Below are 19,266 nucleotides of genomic sequence, written 5' to 3'. Positions count from 1 at the left end.
CATTTTTATTTTATTTTTTGCCTTGCCATTCAGTGGGCCATGGGTTCAATTAAAATCCCATTTGCTCATAGAAAACGCAAAATGACAGTCAAAACAAGTTATTTTTTTCCTCCATATGGGATTTTCTGTATTTCTCCCGATACCAAACATGCTTAGATAAAAAACAACAACAACGTATAGTTAACCCCCTAGCATTAGCTTACTGTATATTAATATTATTCTTTTCAGATAATGTTGTTTGCCTTTCACTACTGTATGATATTTCTGGACACTTGGAACTCAAACTACATGATGCAATTGAATCTGAATTTTGTTGCTAGTAGGGTTCAGGTGTGACATATGCATTGGAGTCAGGTACCTATCCCAACTCTAGTCCTCTCTAGCTTGTTAGCAACACGCTAAACCAGGAAGTTAAGCACAAAAAGATGGTTGAAAGTATCAAGTACTTTGTTTATTGGAAGACTGTCTTGGTTGGCACAGGAAATGACATCATTGAGACATCATAACAGGATTATCCTGTACATATGACGTTTGTACATTTGTTCATGTCTCAAAAGTACACTGAAAATAGTTTTATTTTGAAAATCAGGTGCATCGCAGTCACACGACACGGAACGAATATACACGTGTTGGGTTTGTTGCTATTTGACTAGCACACAAGAAACCCGCTTTGCATAATATGTCACGAAAGGCTTGCATATCAGCCAATGATACCATTCAAACGGCTTCAGTGCATGGAGTCCAAGCACCCAGCATACCAAAAAAAAAAAAAAAGTTTTTTTTTTGGAAAGGAAAAAAAAAGATTGCTTTGTTGAAGATAAACGTGAAAAATTAATTACAGTTGTATTTTTAATGAATTGCTTAAATTTGTTTCTTTGATGGTCCATCAAAAATATTCAGGTTTTTCCCCAGCTCACTGTCCTGCTAGAAGTCGACTGACGCATTCGCCAACTTCGCAACCGAGGTGATCGTAACTGTCCCAGAACCTGTCCTTGACGTCTCCACGCATTTAATCATCTGAATGTGTGACGCTGCAGCGGCCCCGCTAACCAGACACGGCAACTTTTTTCATAGTGTTCTTTATGGTCCACTGCTGTCCAGAGCAGGTTTGCAGCACCACCTGGTGGCCAAAGTGCGATTTGGCGAGCACCACTTCCAGGCAGCGGCCGGTGGCAGAGTTGACCATGGAAGAACCCTACAGGAGAAACCCAGGAAGGTCAGTTTTATGGACCAAAAAGACCTCAATCTTTTGGAGAAGTAGTAGCAGGACTGACTATAAGGTGGTAGAAGTAGTAGTGGTTGCAAAGAGTAAGAAATGGAGGAATTAAGCTAGGCTAACTAGACCAAACACGCTGTCTTAAGTCGTAGTCAAAGAAGCTCGGCTAGGCTAACTTAGCCGATTAAAATAGCTTAGATTAAATAGCTTAACGTATTATAGACCAACTAAGCTCTCAACGTTCATGAGAAGTGGTGGTAGTAGTAGTAGAAGAAATAGAAGAAGCTTGGCTAACACACTATTAGTTTACCAAGCTCTATACAGTCGTGGAAGACATAGCAGTAGTTCGAGAAGAGTAAGAAATAGAAGCTAGGCTAACAGTATTTTAGAACACACAAGCCCTGGCCTCAACCTTCATGAAAAGTAGTAGAACTAGAAGAAGCTGGGCTAGTTTGGTAACCCAACCAAGCTCTTTACATTCAGAAGAAGTGGAATCACTATAACTAAATAGTAATTGTAGTGATGGTAGCATTATAGATAATAGTAGTAGTAAAAGAAGAAGAAACAAAAGAAGCTAGGTGTACAGTATTATAGACCAGCCATGCTCTCACCCTTCAGGAGAAGTAGCAAGTACAAAGTAGTAGTGGTAGTAGTCTAAGTAGAAGATATGGTAATAGGGGAAGAAGAACAGAAGAGAAGAAGCTATGGACCAACAAAGCTAGCAGTGTTAAAAGAATTAAGAAATAGAAGCAGAAGAGCAGCTAGAAGCTAGGCTAACAGTATTTCTAGACCACCAAAGCCCTGGCCTCAACCTTAATGAATAGTAGTAGTAGAAAAAATAGAGAAGAAGCTAGACTAAAAAAACAAGCAAACTGTAAGCATCCATTTGATGAAACTGTCACCTGAGTGAAAATCCACTTGGTGCCATGTTTTTCTTTGTCACAGTCCAGAAGTTGCGGTAACGTGGTGTTGGGGTCGTCCGCCACACAGAGGGTGTCTTCCCCGGTGCTGCCAAGCGGGCCCAGGAACAGATGACCCTCTTTGGTGTAGCGTGCTATCTGAGACACAACACATGAACATGAGACCAGTGGCAGGAGCCAGGTAACGTGTACAAATTTTTACAAAAACTTGATTTTTTGGGGGATGTCTGTACTCTGCAGTTTAAAGTCTTGTTTTTCTAATGACTTTTTGCTTTTATGTACTTGCATTATTTGAGCTGTACTTTTTAACTCTTCATTTTTGCAAATGACCATATTAAAATAGATATTGGTTGGTAAAAAAAAAAAAAAAAAAAAAAAATATATATATATATATATATATATATATATATATATATATATATATATATATATATATATATATATATGTAGTTAAGTAAATGTCAGTCTTTCTTCTAGTTCAGAAGAACACTGTAATCAATACTTCCACTTTACCAGTCGTACTTGTAGAATTTGTACTTCTACTTTTAATTATACATTATGAGTACTTTTGACAGCCCCAGAATATACTCTGTTGCCAATCACGCTCCTCAGCTGATCCTACCTACCTGTGGACCCCACCCATGGCAGGAGTGCAGGATGGCCGTGTGGTTGTCCTTCACACCTTGGTCCAAACACAGGTGGCTCGTTTTAGAGTTGCGCATCTGAAATGACAAACAGAGAAGTTTTGACTTACGAGATGCTAAAAATAAAACATGTTTGAGTACTTTAGCAACACATGACTAGCATGCAGATGTTAGCTGATGTTATCACTTCCTGAGGCAGGGCTAATTCTAGCATTTGCCCAGTGTAAAGCAAGTAAGTTCAGGGAAAGGCCTAGGGGTCAGGGGTCAGCAACCTTTCATGTCAAAAGGGGTATTTTGGGTCAAATAAATAACAACAACAACAACAAAAATTATCTGGAGGGAGCCGCAAAACATTTGAACATGAAGGAAACGGTGTGTTAGTGAAAAATGTGCGGCATCCAGTACTTTGAGATTCATATTCTGACCTTTTGTCTTATTATTATTATTATTATTATTATTCACACTTTGTTTTTCATGCTTTTTTATTTCTTCCTTTCTATCAAATTTCTGACATTTTTGCAATTTTATGGGCATATTATGGTAATTTTCTGCCTCTCTTTTTCCTATGGCTCTCTTATGGCTGTTTTTATTTATTTATTTATTTATTTTTTTTAAATTTGCTATCAGTTTCAGACATTTTTGGACATTTTATGGTAATTTTTGTTTTTGGACATTTTATAGTTACTTTTTGAAAATGTCTCTTTCCTCCTTTTCTTAAATCAAAATTTTGAATGTCTTTTTAGCAATTTTGTGGCCATTTCATGCTAATTTTCAGGATTTCTTCTTTTGTTTTTGGACATTTTATAGATACTTTTTTTTTTTTTTTTTTTTTTTTAACTTTAATCTCTGCCTGGCACACATATAGCTTCAGAGCCGCAGGTTGCAGATGCCTGGTCTAGGCTAACAAATAATGTTTTTCCATTGGTTAAGATAACTGCAAGGGTTTCATCATCATTGTGAGTTTAGTTTGAGTCGATGCTTAGCTGTAGAACAGCATGCTATCCATCTCAGCGTCAAAAAGGCGCGTATGTGCAATAATCCGAGCAACAGAAATCAATTCATTAGGTAGTCCTGGCTTCCATGATGTTGTTTTTATCTGAATTTCCACCACATTTTATGCGGACTCACCTCGCCGTAGTACAGCATGTTGCCGTACGTCCTCATCTCGGGGTAAATGTTGTCGAGGTACCACTGGAAATTCTTACACTGCAGATTCTTCCTGAGCGCCACCCTCTCGGCGACGTCTCCAAAGTCGATGCCGTGATTCTGCGCCGGTTGTCACATTATTACGTCATCAGGCGAGCGCTTGACATGCTTGTCGTAAAACAAGATGCACGATGATGACGATGATGTGGGCGTCACCTCCACGGGGATGTTCCAGGCCATGTAGACGTTGGCCTTGAAGTGGTCCATCCAGACCTCGGCCACGCGCAGGGCATTGCGGCGCGCGTGCAAGGCGATGTTGGTGAGGTAGGGCTTCTTCGTGCGGGTGATGTGAGCCACGCGGGAACACGGCAACACCTCCATGCTGCCCCCGCATGTCCACACCTTACAAGTGAAAAGAGCTCATTTTTTTTGTCACTTCGGAACCATCAGCGTGAATGATGAATCGCACAAAATACACAATGCTATAATATCTGGACTGAGTCGCAGAAGGATGTCGATAGACCAACCCTGATGCCCAGTTCGATGTTCTCTCCCCCGTAGAAGTCCATGCCAGGGTCCAGTAGCCCAATCTCGCCAAAGAAGAGCCGACTGGCCACGAAGGAGCAGCCAATCATGGCGGGACTCCTGTCACATGACCAAAGCACATCATCATTAATTGGTCCCCCACCAGTTTATTAGCAGATATTGAATACCACTTGTGAACATCGAGTTTAGTATTTTGGACATAAAAATGTTTGTCCGATTAAGTCCGGATTTCGAGTTACATGCCATCAGTGTAGTACCGCGTTGTGCCACCTCATACTGGGCAGCACTGAACTCTAGTGAAAGAGTTGCAACATAATTATACGCAAGTAGACAAGGCAGAGATGAGGAAGAATGTGAGAAATTATGAGTTGCTGATCCATGTAGAGCTGTCAAAATTAATCAATAAATCGACAAGTAATCTATTATCAAATTCATCGACAACTAATAATCGAGTAATCATTTGGAGCCATTTTTTAAATTCTAAATAGTCCAAATCCTCTGACTTCAGCATATCAACAGAATTTTTTTTTCTTAAGCATATCAACAGTAATTGCTCACTGATTTATGTAGACCTTAATGAAAGAAGACTGATTATCTTCTGTGTTTAATCAAAATAAGACATTTGTAAACATAGAAAAGCATCAATCCCCCATTTTTTTTAAGTCACAATACAAATACAAAGTACAAACAAACACCAATCACTGGTTAATAAACAGTAACCAGGCGAAAAAATGTTTTTGTAATACACTTTAATGCAAAATTAAAATGAATCCGATTAATCGATTGTAAAAATATTTGATAGTGACAGAACTAGCTCCATCTGTGTGAAAGTATCAGTTCGTTGAACGTTTATTGTGACCGAAACATTGATGCTAATTTCCATTAGCCTGTCAATGGCGTTCCCCATTATATGTTGAGAATGTTCCATTGAGCTAGTGGAAGTTTGTTGGCTGAAATGATATAAATGACATTGTGTACGTAAGTCATGCCCACCTGATGGGTGCCGTCACGTCCCCATCATCCCACCACTGTTTTGGTGGGTTGATGTACATGCACCACAGCTCCCAGTTGAAGCCGTGACCCGAGCTCTCGTAGCGCTCCACCTCAAAGGTGTCATGATTTATGTTGTCGATGGATGGCAGGACAATCCTCCTGCGGTCCTCCTTGATTCGGGTCAGAACCGGCTCGGCCCTGGTGAGTAAATGTGAAAGAAGACACACGGCATCGTTTATTTTTTTGGATGCCACACCAGTGACTAATCAGGACAGGGCATCTGTTAAAGAGACGACACACGATAGTCAATTGAATGCCTCACCAGAAGGGTGTAAACTCCACGTGGGCGTCAAAAATTCCCGTCACCTCGGCGGTGGCAGCCTTCCAACCCTCGATCCTGGCCCGGATCAGACCCTCCCTCTTGTGGTTCCTGACGATCTTGACTAGACCGGGGTAGCGCTTATTCACGTAGTCCTCCAGAGGTCCTTTCAGTTGCTCTATAACATAACAACACCTTCAACTTCTTCTTTATGTTAAAGACAACACGTGTAGATGAGAATGGCACCCCTGATACGGCCCCAAACCGTGAATGGTATCATTCTTATGGAATGCAAAACAATGGTCGTTAAGATGCCGTCGTATGAGATATATATTAGCGTCAAATGCCCATTCGCTTACATCAGCTAGTAATACACTAGAATCTGATATCAATACGTTAGTATCAGGAAGCTATACACTAGCATCGGGTGTCGCTACACTACCACGTATTGATATTTTAGCGTCAAATGTCCATCCGCTAGCATCAGATATCAATACGTTAGCATCAGGAAGTAACGCACTAGCATAAAGTGTTGCTACACTAGCAGGTATCAATATTCTAGCATCAAATGTCCATCCGCTAACATCAGATATGGAAACACTAGCGTCAGATATCAACGTTAGCGTCAGGAAGTAATACACTAGCATAAAGTGTCGCTACACTAGCAAGGTATCTATATTTTAGCATCAAATGTCCATCTGCTAACATCAGATATGAATACACTACAATCAGATATCAATACGTTAGCATTAGGAAGTAATACAGTAACATAAAGTATCACTATATGTATTGATATTTAGCATCAAATGTCCATCCGCTAACATCAGATACGGATATGTTAGCATTGGATATCAATACGTTGGCATCAGGACCATCTACTAACATTAACGTCAGATCTTGATATACTGATACACTACACTAACATCAGATATCAATGTATTAGCATCACCAGAGGCGGGCATTCCGTCAATATTAACAGAAGGTCCGTCAATCCGTCAATGACGGTCACCATTTTAGTGACGACTGACAGGAAACCTATAAAAATGGACAAATTTAGCATTGACGGCTCGGCTTAACACATTGACAGATTGACGATGACGGAAGGATGTGCCGACGGTTGACGGATGAATTCATTGACGCGCCCACCTCTTAGCATCACGTTTTAAATTGCCCATGTACATATTATAGATGCTTTCAGTAATTTCTGTTTAGTGATTGTACTGTTAGTTATACTCTGCCAATCTCACCACTCTTCCTCCAGAGCCTTTTGTAATCTAAACCCCATTCGGAGTCTAAACAACACACGAGCGCCTTTTGATCTGTGACTCAACTCGTCAGATGCTTCCTGCTCGGCCAAAACGCTCGCACGCACTCGCTTCCTCCTCGTCTTCATCATCATCATCTTGCTAATTAGTAAACAGTTCCTGAATAAAGTTGCACAGTAATGCATTGTTAAAGAATTAGAGCTGCACTTTCCCCAAAATTCACGCTCGTTACTTGTAGTACTAATGTGACCTAAACTTCACTGCAGCCACCTGAAGTTCCAGGAACTTTGAATGTCTTTGTACTGGTTCCTAAATGACGACCTCAAAAGTGAACTCTTAAGGTCACATTTCCGCCCAAAACTTTGACATCTTAAGAGTGTTTGTTCGCCGTACCGTCGTCGCTGTGGTCGTCCACCAGGATGATTTCCTTGAGGAGGTGGGCAGGCGTGTGATTGACAGCCGAATGGACCGAGCGCAGGATGACAGACAGGGCCTCGTTGACAAAGATGAAGATCAGCGCTATCTGGGGGAGATCCCGGGGGTAGCTGACATTTCTGCACCTATGAAAAGACAAAAACAAACATCTTTTCAAACAAATCAATAAACCGAAAAAGGACATCATTCCTAAATATTTTACATCTTTTAGTCGTGTATCGATAAACGCTCGCTGCACACTTTTTTTTTTGTGTGTGCATGAACTGACCTGTCGGGTCTGTTGTCCGGGATGGTTCGGTCCAGAGAGATGGTGTTGCTCAGGTAGGCGTTGTAGCCGTATTTGTTTTTCAGGTACTTGGCGTCACTCTCCTCAGCCGGAGAAAGGCTGGCAGGCAGGCCGCCGGCTCCCCGGCCCCCGAAACCCTCAATGAGCCCCAAAGATTTGGATAGACCTCAACACAACACACGAGGAGATTCTTTTTTAGCTTAGTAGTTAGCACATTCCAATCCATAATAATTTAAACTTCAAAATATTCAGATCAGTCAGGACATTTACATTATTTCACAAATTTACACAGTAAAATTCTGACATATTTTACACATATTATACACATTTACATCCCCCGTGCACATTTCTTGACCATTCAAACCAACTTCACTGTGCAGAACATGTGCTGAACCATTTGTCTGATTCCAAAAGTTCCAACATTTAAAAAAAAAAAAAGATAATTTTACAAACTAAAACTACCTTCTTGCTTAATTGAATTGAAACCTTAACCTTGTAAAATTAGAAGTTACTTGGATGTAACTTTTTTATTTGGCTTGGGAAAAATAAATGTATTTGTTACACTAAATTGAAAATGATGCTTTCAACCAAATCATACATATAACGAGGGGAAAAAAAGCTGTAACAAATTACATCTTTTTTGTTGTTGTTTGTTTAGTACAATGAAACCCTTTTTTCAGCGTTTAGCCCATGATTTTGTTTTATATCATTCAAATTGAAGGCAAAAAAAATGCTTAAGTACAGACGCAAACGTTGCAATTTGCGCTACCGTTCAGCTGTCGGTAAACGACGTCCTCCAGCAAGCTGAGCCGACTGAGCAGCTCTTGGTGGCTGACGGCGGCGGTTCCGTTAGCCCGGTTCGGCCTCCCGCGCTCGGCGTCGGCATCCGGAGCGTCCGCATATTCCGGAGTGCGCGCGCTGCTCCAGCGGCTCAGCAGCGTCATGATCCCGGCCACCACGAGCACGTTGAGCACCAGCAGAAGCCTCCGTCTTTTCCATTTCAAAGCCATGGACAGCCAGGGTGGGGGAAGGTTCGAATTCTGGCCACGAATACGAGCAGAACTCAGTGCGACGAGCGTGGGGGGGCTACAGGGGGGTAGGAAAGGTGATCAACATTGATTAGATTGAAGATGCTCCATCATGGTTTATGGATGGAGCTCCGTGGTTTGGCGCCACGCATCGGGGTCTCAACCGGGGCGGCATCGGCGAGGCACCCCGCGGATGAGCGCTCTCAGGCAGACAGCAGATGGCCCTTCCTCCGTACCGGTGCCACCCACATCATGCTGGGGTTCATGTTCGAGTTCGCTTCCGATGTCGCCGATTATGACGATGATGATAATGAGGAATGCGCGTGCACGCGATCAGCTTTGTTGCGCGCGGTTGCAGACAGTAACATACGCGCGCGCGCACGCGTCACAGATGATGCGCATGCGCGTGGCGAGTGCAAGTTTTTGCAGATATGCACGGGGCTCTTGCGTGTGGGAGCACCAAAAATAAATAAATAAATCAAGCTCGTGACGTAAACAATAAAAATAATAGTAATTATAATATCAGTAGGCCTAATATTTACAATAAAAGTTTTTAAAGCAGAAATTTTGTGCTCCTTTCGCTCACATTGACAGAAATTAAATATTTGAGGCGGGGTGCGTAGCTGGGATCACTGGTTCTTCCCGCTGGCCACATTTGCGGTCCTCTCCTGGAGCCTAAATTGAGTTGGGAGACCGGGGTTAGTTGTATCACGGGTAAGTTGTCACATTGCAATTTTCTTCTCTAACAGAGGGCGCAATGAAAAAATGAAATACTGGTTTTCTTCATATAAATGGTAAGGGGTTGTGTACTATCTGAGAAGAGAATAGCACATTGCGAGCTGACATGAGTGCCAGTTATATATTTTGCACAAGCCAAAGTAAAAAATTTTCAGCTTCACCTTTTTTAAACAGGTGTCGTACATGGACGAATTCTAGCAACAAACCACCTGTTAGAGGAGAGATTCAGACATCTTGTCATGCCTCTGTCACTACTTTGTTTTAAGCTAACTTTAAACTAGAGCAAGTATTAGCAAACATGGTAGTTTGGCGCAGCTTGTCTCAGTCATTTTGGGGTTTGTCGTCACATATGCAAGGAATGGGCTAATGAAAAATGCCTCCTCTGGCCACTGTTTACTTATGCCAGAGTTGTTCTTCTGAGGATGAGTCTGAAGAGTGACTACCCCATATAGTGTGACAACTTACCCACACTATATTTTACATATACCTATTTCTTTAAAACCTGACATTTCATTACAATATATAATAGTTAAATACATTATCAATTAATGATGATTGATGATTTGTATACAGATTCCTCTAAATGGTAAATTAATTTGTACTATATAATGTAATGTGTAAATGTGTATGGCTGAGCAATATAATTATATGTATACACTGTATCATTTGTATAATTTACTACTTTAATTTGATCAATTGATGACTGCAATCTGGGAAAAAAAGGAGGAATCCTATCCCAAAAAGGAGGACAACATAACATGAAGCTGAAGATGCAACTGAGTGAAGGAGACAACACGAGCGTGTGAAGTTTGCCACACAACTCTGAGAACACATCAAGCAGACCCAAACAATAACACAAAATATAGCACAACACACAACAAGCATGGTAATATGTGTCAATTCCAGTTCAAACATTTTAATGCCCAAGTGTGACTGTGTAAACACAGCTCAGCTCCCGGCTCGTAAATATCTCAATATGTCTTAATTCTCGGGCGGCACGGTGCATGACTGGTTAGCATGTCCGCCTCCCAGTACTGAGGACTCGGGTTCGAGTCCAGGCTCCGGCCTTCCTGGGTGGAGTTTGCATGTTCTTCCGGTGTCCGGGTGGGTCTTCTCCGGGTTCTCCGGTCTCCTCCCACATTCCAAAGACATGCATGGCTCCAAATTGTCCCGAGGTGTGCTTGTGAGTGTGAATGGTTGTTCGTCTTAATTCTTGTAATATTATGAACTTAATCCTGAAAATACATCACTTTTTTTATCTTGAAAATATCCAACAAGTATTTGACTTTATTCATGTAAAAACTTGAAATCTACTAATTTTCTACTTATAAATGTAACATTTTTCTCAGTAAAAAAAAAAAAAAAAGTCAGATTTTGCCCTTTCAAACTTCATTTCTTTAAAAAAAATCAACAATAGCACTGTTTTCAATCAAATGTAGTACATTTTGTCCAGTATCATTTAGAAATTCTAGGACGAGAGAGAAATTTCATGAACCATTTGTAATTCCCAAAAGGGGCGGTTAATGTCTTACTGCACTCTAAAGACGGAAATGAAAGATGCAATTTTGTTTTTCAGAAGTAGAGAAGAATTACGTTTTAATTTAAGAAGTGGAAGTTCCCTCTCTGTGCTGGCTGTAGAAAGACTGACCTATTAGCAAAAAAATATAATAATAATAATAAAAGTTCATAATTAATTTTGGAGGTTGTTTTACAAAGAAAGTGGAATTTAAAGGGTTAAAAAAAAATGAAAATGATGACAAGCACTGGGACGTTAAAATAAAATTGTGCTGTTAAAGATGCCAAAAACATAAATAAATAAAATGATGATGATGATGATGGTCAAACAAAAGGCTATGAACAAGCTTGAACGGTAATAAAATCCAGAAAGGGTTAAACGTGCCCTGTTTTGATCTCAAGTACAGATGCAATAAATACGGAAATAAACTGTTCGACACGCAAAAGATGTCTGCGCCAGACCCGAGACCAGGACAATGCTCAGGAGTGCCTCCTACAGACCAAAGCAAGAACTGCGCCAGCGTTTAGGACGAGCCAGCTCCAGCGAGTCCGCCGGACGCTTTGCGTAGAGTCCGGGAAGTACAGTAGATGACGACAACTCAGACTTGTATGGCGGGAATGGTCAAGTTCCACCTCTGGCCGGAGCACGGCTGCATCACCACCTCGTAGAACGGCTTGGTTGGAGAGACCACCACCTCCATGCAGCGGCCCGTGTCCTTGTTTCGGACTGACTGACCCTGGAGGTTGACAGAGGGAAGTTGAATCAGACTGTCTGACCTCTCAAATCTGATGCGACAAGAACACGGTGTCACCTGATTGAAAATCCACTCGGTCTGCCTGACGTTAGTCACCGTGCTGCAGTCGCAGATCTGTGGTCTGATGTTGGGGGGAATGTCCGCCAGGCACTCGGTGTCGTCTTTGCTGCTGCCCAACCTGCCCAAGAACAGTCGCTTGTCGTTGGTGTAGCGTACCAGCTGTAGAGATGACAAGGAATGAGGGAAGATCAGATTTAAAAAAACAAAAAAACAAAAAAGCAGTAAAAACGCTGGGTTGTTTTTCTAACTGACTGGCTCTGTAGCTGTGGATTTTGAGCAGATTGGGTTACTTTTACCCAAATCTTTTTGACCCAGCACAATGGGCAAAGATTGGATTTGAGTAGGCTGGATAAAAATGGGTGGATTGCGTCAGGAAGGCAGGGGCAGAGCTATGTGGTGACCAGGCCACCCCTTTCTGTCATTTTTTTTCCCCCCATTCTTGATTTTTTTTTGGTGCATCTTGTCAGGATAGATAAGTCTACCTAATTTCCTGTGAAGGCAACGTTGTGTTGTTTGTGCTACCTGAGAAGACTGGCCATGGCAGCTGAACAGGATGGGGGTAAGGTCTGTTTTTTCACCCCGGTCCAAACACAGCGTGGTGACCTTGAAGTTGTACATCTGATGTGACAAATAAATTCAGTTTTCATCTCCAAGCCATCAACGTCACGACAACAGCCAGACATCTACAACGACAATATTCACCTATCCCCCCCCCCCCCCCCCCCCCCCCCCCCCTGCCAAGGATATGACTCGATAGTGTGTAATGAAATTGTTTGAAAATCTCTTCCCCAAAGCCAATTTGACTTAGCAACCTAACTTGTCTATCATGAATTGACTCAAAAAGTCTCAAGAAACCTTCTCAGAAAAGACACAGGATGTCTGCCATCTTGATTTGAAACGTCTATTTTAGGTTCAAATATCTCTGTTGTGCCCAACCAGATTAAACTAGCAAAAAAAAAAAAAAAAAATCAGCCCGTGAAGCCGGTTTAACAAACCAACATGAGTAGACTCACAAAAAAAAAATCTCAAGAAGGGATCCAGGAAAGGAAAAAAAAAAAGCAGGGATCCAAGAAAGGAAAAAAAAAAAAAAAAGCAGAACATGCTGATTTTTTTTGTTTTTTTTGTTTTGTTTTTTTGAATTGGCAATTTTAGGTTCAATTTGCTCGGTTGCACCCAACCACATTAAACAATAACAAAAGTTCAGCTCCTGAAGCAAGTTTGACTAAGCAACCTAAAATTTGGTAGACATGTCTAACGTGAGTAAACCCACCAAAAAGCAGAAAGAAGCCAAGTCTGAAACGACACATGAAGCCGCCGTTTTGGCTCAATGCGACCAAGACCAAGACAAACATGCTCGCAAATTGGAACCTCATATTTTAAATGGATGTACGGCATTAAATTGAGATGTGTGGACTCACCATGCCGTGGATGTCTGTGTTGTTGTACGTCCTCATTACAGGGTAAATATTGTCCAGGTACCACTTGAAGTTCTTACACTGCAGTCTCTTCCTGAGTTCTACCCGCTCAGAGATGTTTCCATAGTCGATGCTGTGATCCTGGACGAGATATCAGGTCAGGTTAGTATGTCACTTCATTAACTCTATATGAAAGAATTTTTGACCAAGTCCTGAGTATTTTTTTTTTTGTCCTGAAATAACTTCCCTTTGATGATAACTTAGTTTTGTTTCATCACAACACCCAATGACTCAACAGTAAAGTTACTGGAAAATTCAGACCCCAACAAAGAAGTCTGAAAAACGGCCACGCCTGAAAGTTCAGCCAGTAATTTGACCTCAAAGAATAGCGTATTCGGACTGGACGAGAATGAGTAAGCGTTACCTGCATTGGCATGTTCCAGGCCAAGTAGAAGTTGCGCTTGTATTCGTCCATCCAAACCTCGGCCACGCGAAGGCCGTTGCGCCGCATGATGGTGTTTATGTGGGTTTCCATGTAAGGTTTCTTGTAGCGCATGATATGAGCCACACGGGAGCATGGCAGCACCTCCATGCTGCCACCACACATCCAAACCTGCAGAAGACGCCGTCGGGCAGAATATTAACAAAAAACTTAGATGATCACTTTTTGTGATTCTAGGATCTTTTTTGACTGTGCTGTGTTTTAGGCCATCTTTTTCTTCTTTTTGGATGTTTGACAAGGAGCACTGAGTGACTGTCGAGTCTTTGTGTTAACTTTTGTGGTAGCCACTAGGTAGCTAGCTTTTGTGTTAGTCACTATCTAGTTAGACTGGCTTGCTATACCATCGCATTTTAACATTTTCAGTCCATTTTGTTTGTGATGTTTGACAAGACTGAGTGATTATGTCAAATACAAACTTTTGTGTTAGCCACTAGCTAACTCAACTGGCTTGCTAGCTGCTTTATGGTCTTCACATTTTCCCTCCATCTTGTTTGTGATGTTCGACAACATGGTGCAAGGAGTGAGTGTTGCTTGCTATATTGGCTTTTGTGCAAGCCACTAGCTAGATTGACTGGCCTGCTAGCTACCATATGCGTGTCACATTTTCAGCCCATCTAGTTTGAGATGTTTGACGACATGGCGCACGGCGTGATGTCACCTGCTACATTTGAGTGATTATGTCAACTATTTCGCTTTTGTGTCAGCCGTTAGCTAACTCAACTGGCTTGCTAGCTGCCTTATGGTTTTCACATTTTCACTCCATCTCGTTTGTGTTGTTTGACAACATGGCGCACAGCGCGATGTCACCTGCTACATTTGCTTTTGTGCTAGCCACTAGCTAGCTAGACTGGCTTGGTCGCTACTATGTGTTTGTTTATTTTTGGTTGGGGGGTGAAACCATTTCAGTTACGAACCCGGATCCCAAGTTCTACATTCTCTCCGCCGTAGACATCCATGCCAGGGTCGAACAGGCCCAGCTCGCCAAAGTAGACACGGTGGACCACAAAGGAGCAGCCAATCATGGAAGGACTTCTGTCCCATTAAAAAAAACAAAAAAACAAAACATGTTTATGATGTCTTCTATACGACATTTCTCCATCAGATATTTCCATACTTCCATCCATAAGTAATATCAGGCATTACAACCGTAAACAACACGTTTCCGGTTCAGTTCAGTAGTAGCACCCATAGCACCTATATAAAATATGAAAAGGCCTATTGTGGGTTTGACATAGTGATCCCCGCCCACCTCATGGGGGCAGAGTCGTCATTCAGGTCCAGCCAAGCTTTACCGGGGCTGATGTATTTACACCACAGTTGCCAGTCGTAGCCGTGGGCTGGCTGCCCGTAGGTAGCCACCTCAAAAGTGTCGTAATTGATATTGTCGATGGCCGGCAAGATGATCCTGGTGCGGTCCTCCTTGATCCGGGTCAGAACCGGTTCAGCCCTGAGTGGAGAGCAAGCACAGAGCATGGTTCTTTACTGTAATGTCCGCATGATAGCATCCAAGAACGGATTGGATCTGCTGATCATGTGTGCCACCTGTTTTCATCTTTCATATGATATTTTACTTAAAGTGATACACTATTTATATGTCTCACTGAGTGCTGTTGTTTTGATTAGCAACAGCGTTTCAATGGGTTTCAGTTATCAATTACTACCAGTTTTTGTTTTGATGGGAACATGAGAGGCGTCCGAAGGAGGTGTTGATTTGTCTTCAGTGGTTGACACACTCCATGCTTCATCTGAAAGACCGTTTACATCCGAACCAGGTGCTGCTCTTTTGGTTAGCAATACAGTTCCGATGGGTTACAGTTACTACTTATTTTCATCTAATTGAACAAGCGAGGTATTTCTTGGAGGTAGGTGTTTGTTTTTACATTTTATTTCAGCATAGGGACTGTTAAAGTGTCTCGCTAGGTGCTCCTGTTTTGGTTAGCAACATGATTCCAATGGATTACCGTATACTATTACTGCTTTACAGTTATATTGCCTTTTGGGGTTTATCTGTCTGAAGTGGGCAACTTACAACCCAGATCACACTTAGTAGTACCCATTCTCATCTTGGAAACCCTTGATGTGCCTTAATAGGGACTGCTGTTTCGGTTTGCGAGAAAGGGTATCAGTTATTATATTACAGTTTAGTACCTGATTATTCGCTGATGTAACAAGTGAGTCATCTATTAGAAAAATTCATTTGATGGCCTCACCATAATGGGGTGAACTCCATGTGGGCATCAAAGAATGCCGTCACCTCGGCAGTGGCCGCCTTCCAGCCAATGTTTCTGGCCCGTATTAGACCCTCCCTCTTTTGGTTCCTGATGATCTTGACCAAACCAGGGTAGCGCTTATTCACGTACTCCTCCAAAGGTCCTTTTAGCTCCTCTGCAACAACACAACAAAAAAGCAATAATATCATCTTCTTGACCAAGAGCAGCCTCCCTCTCAGCCCCCCTCTGTTGGCACCAGATGTTGCTAAGAGACATTGGCGCAGACATTTGTTCTGTGGATTACCTCCACCAAGGCCAGTTTGATTGCTGATTTGTGAATCAGAAGAACATGTAGCTTTTTTAGTGGAATTCAAATTGAAACCGTTTGTTTTGCTTGGCATGACATTAGCATTTGTAGCGAATCTAACAATCACAGCCAAATGCGATGGCCATTAAAAAGAAGACAAACTTGTCTGTCCTGTTGAAAAGCAAAACTGTTGCGAGCACGCCCACAAAATGAGTCAAACCGCGAGCCACAACGGCAAAATGCTAGTTCTGCTGAATGTCATTTGACCTACACTTGATGGCATTTGCCCTCACAGAGTTAGCATGTTATTTGCGTGTTGTGCAACTCAGGTCCTGTCTTGTCCCACCTTTACTTTTTTTTTTTTTCTGTCATCTAGTTACATGTGCCCAGAAAGTTTTAAAAGAAGAAAATAAAGACATCGTCCCAGTGAGCTGAGCTAGTCGGCCTTCTCAATTGCTTGTCCGTACCTTCATTGCTGCAGTCATCGACCAGGATGATTTCTTTGAGCAGGTGGGCCGGCGTGTGATTGACAGCTGAGTGGATGGAGCGCAGGATGACGGACAGCGCCTCGTTGACGAAGATGAAGATCATGCTGATCTGGGGGAGATCCGTCGGGTAGGTGTACTCTTTGCATCTACACGCACGCACGCACACACACGTTGTTGCTTCGCAATGCATTATGAATTAAACAGGTGTTTTTACAAATATTTGTGAAAGAATGGGTCGTTGTCAAGGAGCTCAGTGAATTCCAGATGATAATCCAGTTATGAAATGAATTCACTCTTAAATATAAGGCAGGTAAGTGAAAATTTTAGGCAATATAGGTTTGTTTTCAAACCACAAGCTAGTAGCATGACATTAGCATTTGGTGCAAAGAATAGCATAGCAATATTTCACAGCTAATGCAAGTGTGTTTAAAACTTGAAATTGACAATTATGTGCACATTGTTTTTTTTTTGTTTTTTTGTTGGTTTTTTAAATGACAAATGATTATGCAGACTTTCTACCGCAATTTCTTTCTTTTTTTTTTTTTTTTTTGGATCGTGAATTAATAGCATTAGCATTTTGAGCCAACAGCGGCAAAACATATTTTACAGATCACAACGTCAGTTTTAACTCTGAGTGGAAAAATTAGGCTCATGTGGCTGACCACATAAGCTTTTAGGCCGCATGTCAGTAGCATGATGTTAGCATTTTTGAGCTAACAACTGCATAACGGTATAAAAATCAATTTTACTTCAGAGCAGAAAACTAAGTGCCAGTTGATTTTTATTTTTAATGGATTTCAAATGACAGTTTGGACGATCACATAGCATAGACTTCATGCTAGTAGCAAGACATTAGCATTATGAGTTAACAATCGTACTAGTAGTATAGCATTTGTATAGTAGTAATTAGTCATAAAACATTGTGCACAACGGGGCACTTTTTTGGATTAATTTAAATGGCTATGTTGACGACCAGATAGCTTTTGGCCAGGGGAAGTCAACCCCAATAATATGTTCTATGCAGCGGCAGCCCCACTAGTCTAAATATGGTATTCTGGTTAATATTGCCTGGCTTAGTGGAATATAAATTAAGCAGCAAAATCCAGCAGTTTTTATCAATATTTTGCCACTTGCTGTCGAGTGAAAATGACATCACACTTTCTCTGTCTCAGGTATCAACCAATCACAGCTTAGCCTCAAAAAACAGGTGAGCTGTGATTGGTCATTATCTGACACACATAGGGGTCCGTGCCCGCCCACCAAGTTGATTGATTTGCCTGATCCAAAATGGCTGCGGCGTCAACGTACTACGACGGTTGCTGTCTATGATAATAATGACACCGGGTGCCATTCAATTTATAGATGCACGGCAATGCTGAAGAAGAAATGTTTAAGGTTGACTTCCCCTTTAAGTCAGTAGGATGATGTTACCAGTGTGAGCTAACAATACCATATCATTATTTTATTATCTACATAGCCTTATTAGCAGCCGTGAAACACAAATGCCTTTGTTTTATTGCAGAAAATACTGCTTTCCTTTTAATGGCGGATGTGTACTCACTTTTTAGGTCTGTAATCCGGTATTTTTCGGTCCAGGGAGATCTTGTTGCTCATGATGGCGTCATAGCCATATTTGTCCTTTAGGATTTGGGCTTTACTGCTGTCTTTCGGGGACAGTGTTAAGAGAGTGCCATCTGCGCCCGGAGCCTCAAAGCCCTCGACCATACCAAGAGGTCTGGAAAGACCTGAACACAATACAACCATGATTTAGTTATCCAGAAATCAGCTAAGAAATTTCTACTAGGAACAATTAAAAAAAATAATAATAATCTCTTGAGTTCCATTTTTAAACAATTTGGCATTCAAATGTCAGGGCACAAGTTCAAAAAATAGCAACGTCAGTGTTGTTGAATTTGGTTACGTAACCAGGAAGTAATGTCAGGATAGTTTGAATCCTACCACTTAGTTGTTTGAACACGATGTCCTCCAGGTAGCGGAGCCTCTCCTCCAGAGCCTTCTGCTCACTCCTATTTGTCCTCCCTGACTCAATTTTTGTCTCTGGCTCCGGCTGTGGCACCTTCCTTACCATCAGAGGAGCATCCGGAACCTGGACATCTAAAACTGGAGGCAAATTCCCAGTTTTAGACCACCTGCTGTTGTTTGAGAGAACAAATATTCCCACCATCCCCAGCACGTTGAGCAGGAGTAGGAGTGTCCAGTTTTTCCTCCTGAAAGCCATGACGAGAAGACAGCAGCGACGTTTGTGAAAGTGAGCAAACTGGATGAGATTGTGTGTGTTATAAGTTTCAAGTCAGCTCACCTTGCACACGCCCAAGTCATTAACTTGTAATTAGCAGACTGGTGTTGCCGTCAGAATGTCAAAAAATAGCTGACGCCACGCCCCTTGCATGAAACGCTGCTTCCAGAGAGTCACAGTGTTTTTCTTTTTCCACATTTTATATTACAGGAATATTTCCC

General features: G+C 41.8%; 3 protein-coding genes across 7 annotated transcripts in view; 1 reads left to right on the top strand and 2 right to left on the bottom strand.

The window, feature by feature from the left end:
- Positions 1–429: 429 nt before the first annotated feature.
- On the bottom strand, positions 430–9,179 carry galnt17 (polypeptide N-acetylgalactosaminyltransferase 17). Of its 2 annotated transcripts, none has more exons than XM_077540437.1 (11): positions 8,540–9,179; positions 7,753–7,936; positions 7,443–7,609; positions 5,788–5,962; positions 5,466–5,663; positions 4,454–4,571; positions 4,143–4,328; positions 3,909–4,046; positions 2,763–2,858; positions 2,119–2,274; positions 430–1,195 (listed from the first exon to the last, which is right to left on the bottom strand). In XM_077540437.1, the coding sequence occupies exons 1-11, from the start codon at positions 8,778–8,780 to the stop codon at positions 1,046–1,048; spliced, it is 1,809 nt and encodes a 602-aa protein (XP_077396563.1). In that variant the 5' UTR covers positions 8,781–9,179; the 3' UTR covers positions 430–1,045. The 2 variants fall into 2 exon arrangements, with proteins under 2 accessions (XP_077396563.1, XP_077396564.1); XM_077540438.1 differs by having other exon boundaries at positions 2,119–2,270.
- Positions 1,046–19,266, top strand: part of LOC144032901 (transmembrane 4 L6 family member 1) — a 31,680-nt gene continuing 13,459 nt past the window's right edge. For 2 of the 4 annotated variants that reach the window (XM_077540442.1, XM_077540441.1), the window contains exons 1-4: positions 1,046–1,216; positions 2,162–2,317; positions 13,326–13,443; positions 16,811–16,915. The gene's annotated coding sequence lies outside the window, so the exon portion shown is untranslated. Of the gene's footprint in view, positions 1,217–2,161; positions 2,318–13,325; positions 13,444–16,676; positions 16,727–16,810; positions 16,916–19,266 lie in introns of all 4 variants that reach the window. The other 2 variants (XM_077540443.1, XM_077540446.1) reach the window with 2 other exon arrangements.
- LOC144032898 (polypeptide N-acetylgalactosaminyltransferase 17-like) lies at positions 10,437–19,046 on the bottom strand. Its single transcript, XM_077540436.1, has 11 exons — positions 18,748–19,046; positions 18,350–18,533; positions 16,768–16,934; positions 15,994–16,168; positions 15,033–15,230; positions 14,698–14,815; positions 13,706–13,894; positions 13,285–13,422; positions 12,389–12,484; positions 11,864–12,025; positions 10,437–11,788 (listed from the first exon to the last, which is right to left on the bottom strand). Exons 1-11 carry the CDS (start codon positions 19,025–19,027, stop codon positions 11,651–11,653), a joined length of 1,845 nt encoding a protein of 614 aa, XP_077396562.1. The 5' UTR covers positions 19,028–19,046; the 3' UTR covers positions 10,437–11,650.

This window comes from Festucalex cinctus, chromosome 13, assembly GCF_051991245.1.
Source record: "Festucalex cinctus isolate MCC-2025b chromosome 13, RoL_Fcin_1.0, whole genome shotgun sequence".
Lineage (NCBI taxonomy): Eukaryota > Metazoa > Chordata > Actinopteri > Syngnathiformes > Syngnathidae > Festucalex > Festucalex cinctus.
Note: the sequence above shows the minus strand (reverse complement) of the source record. Positions and strands in the feature narration are given on the sequence as shown.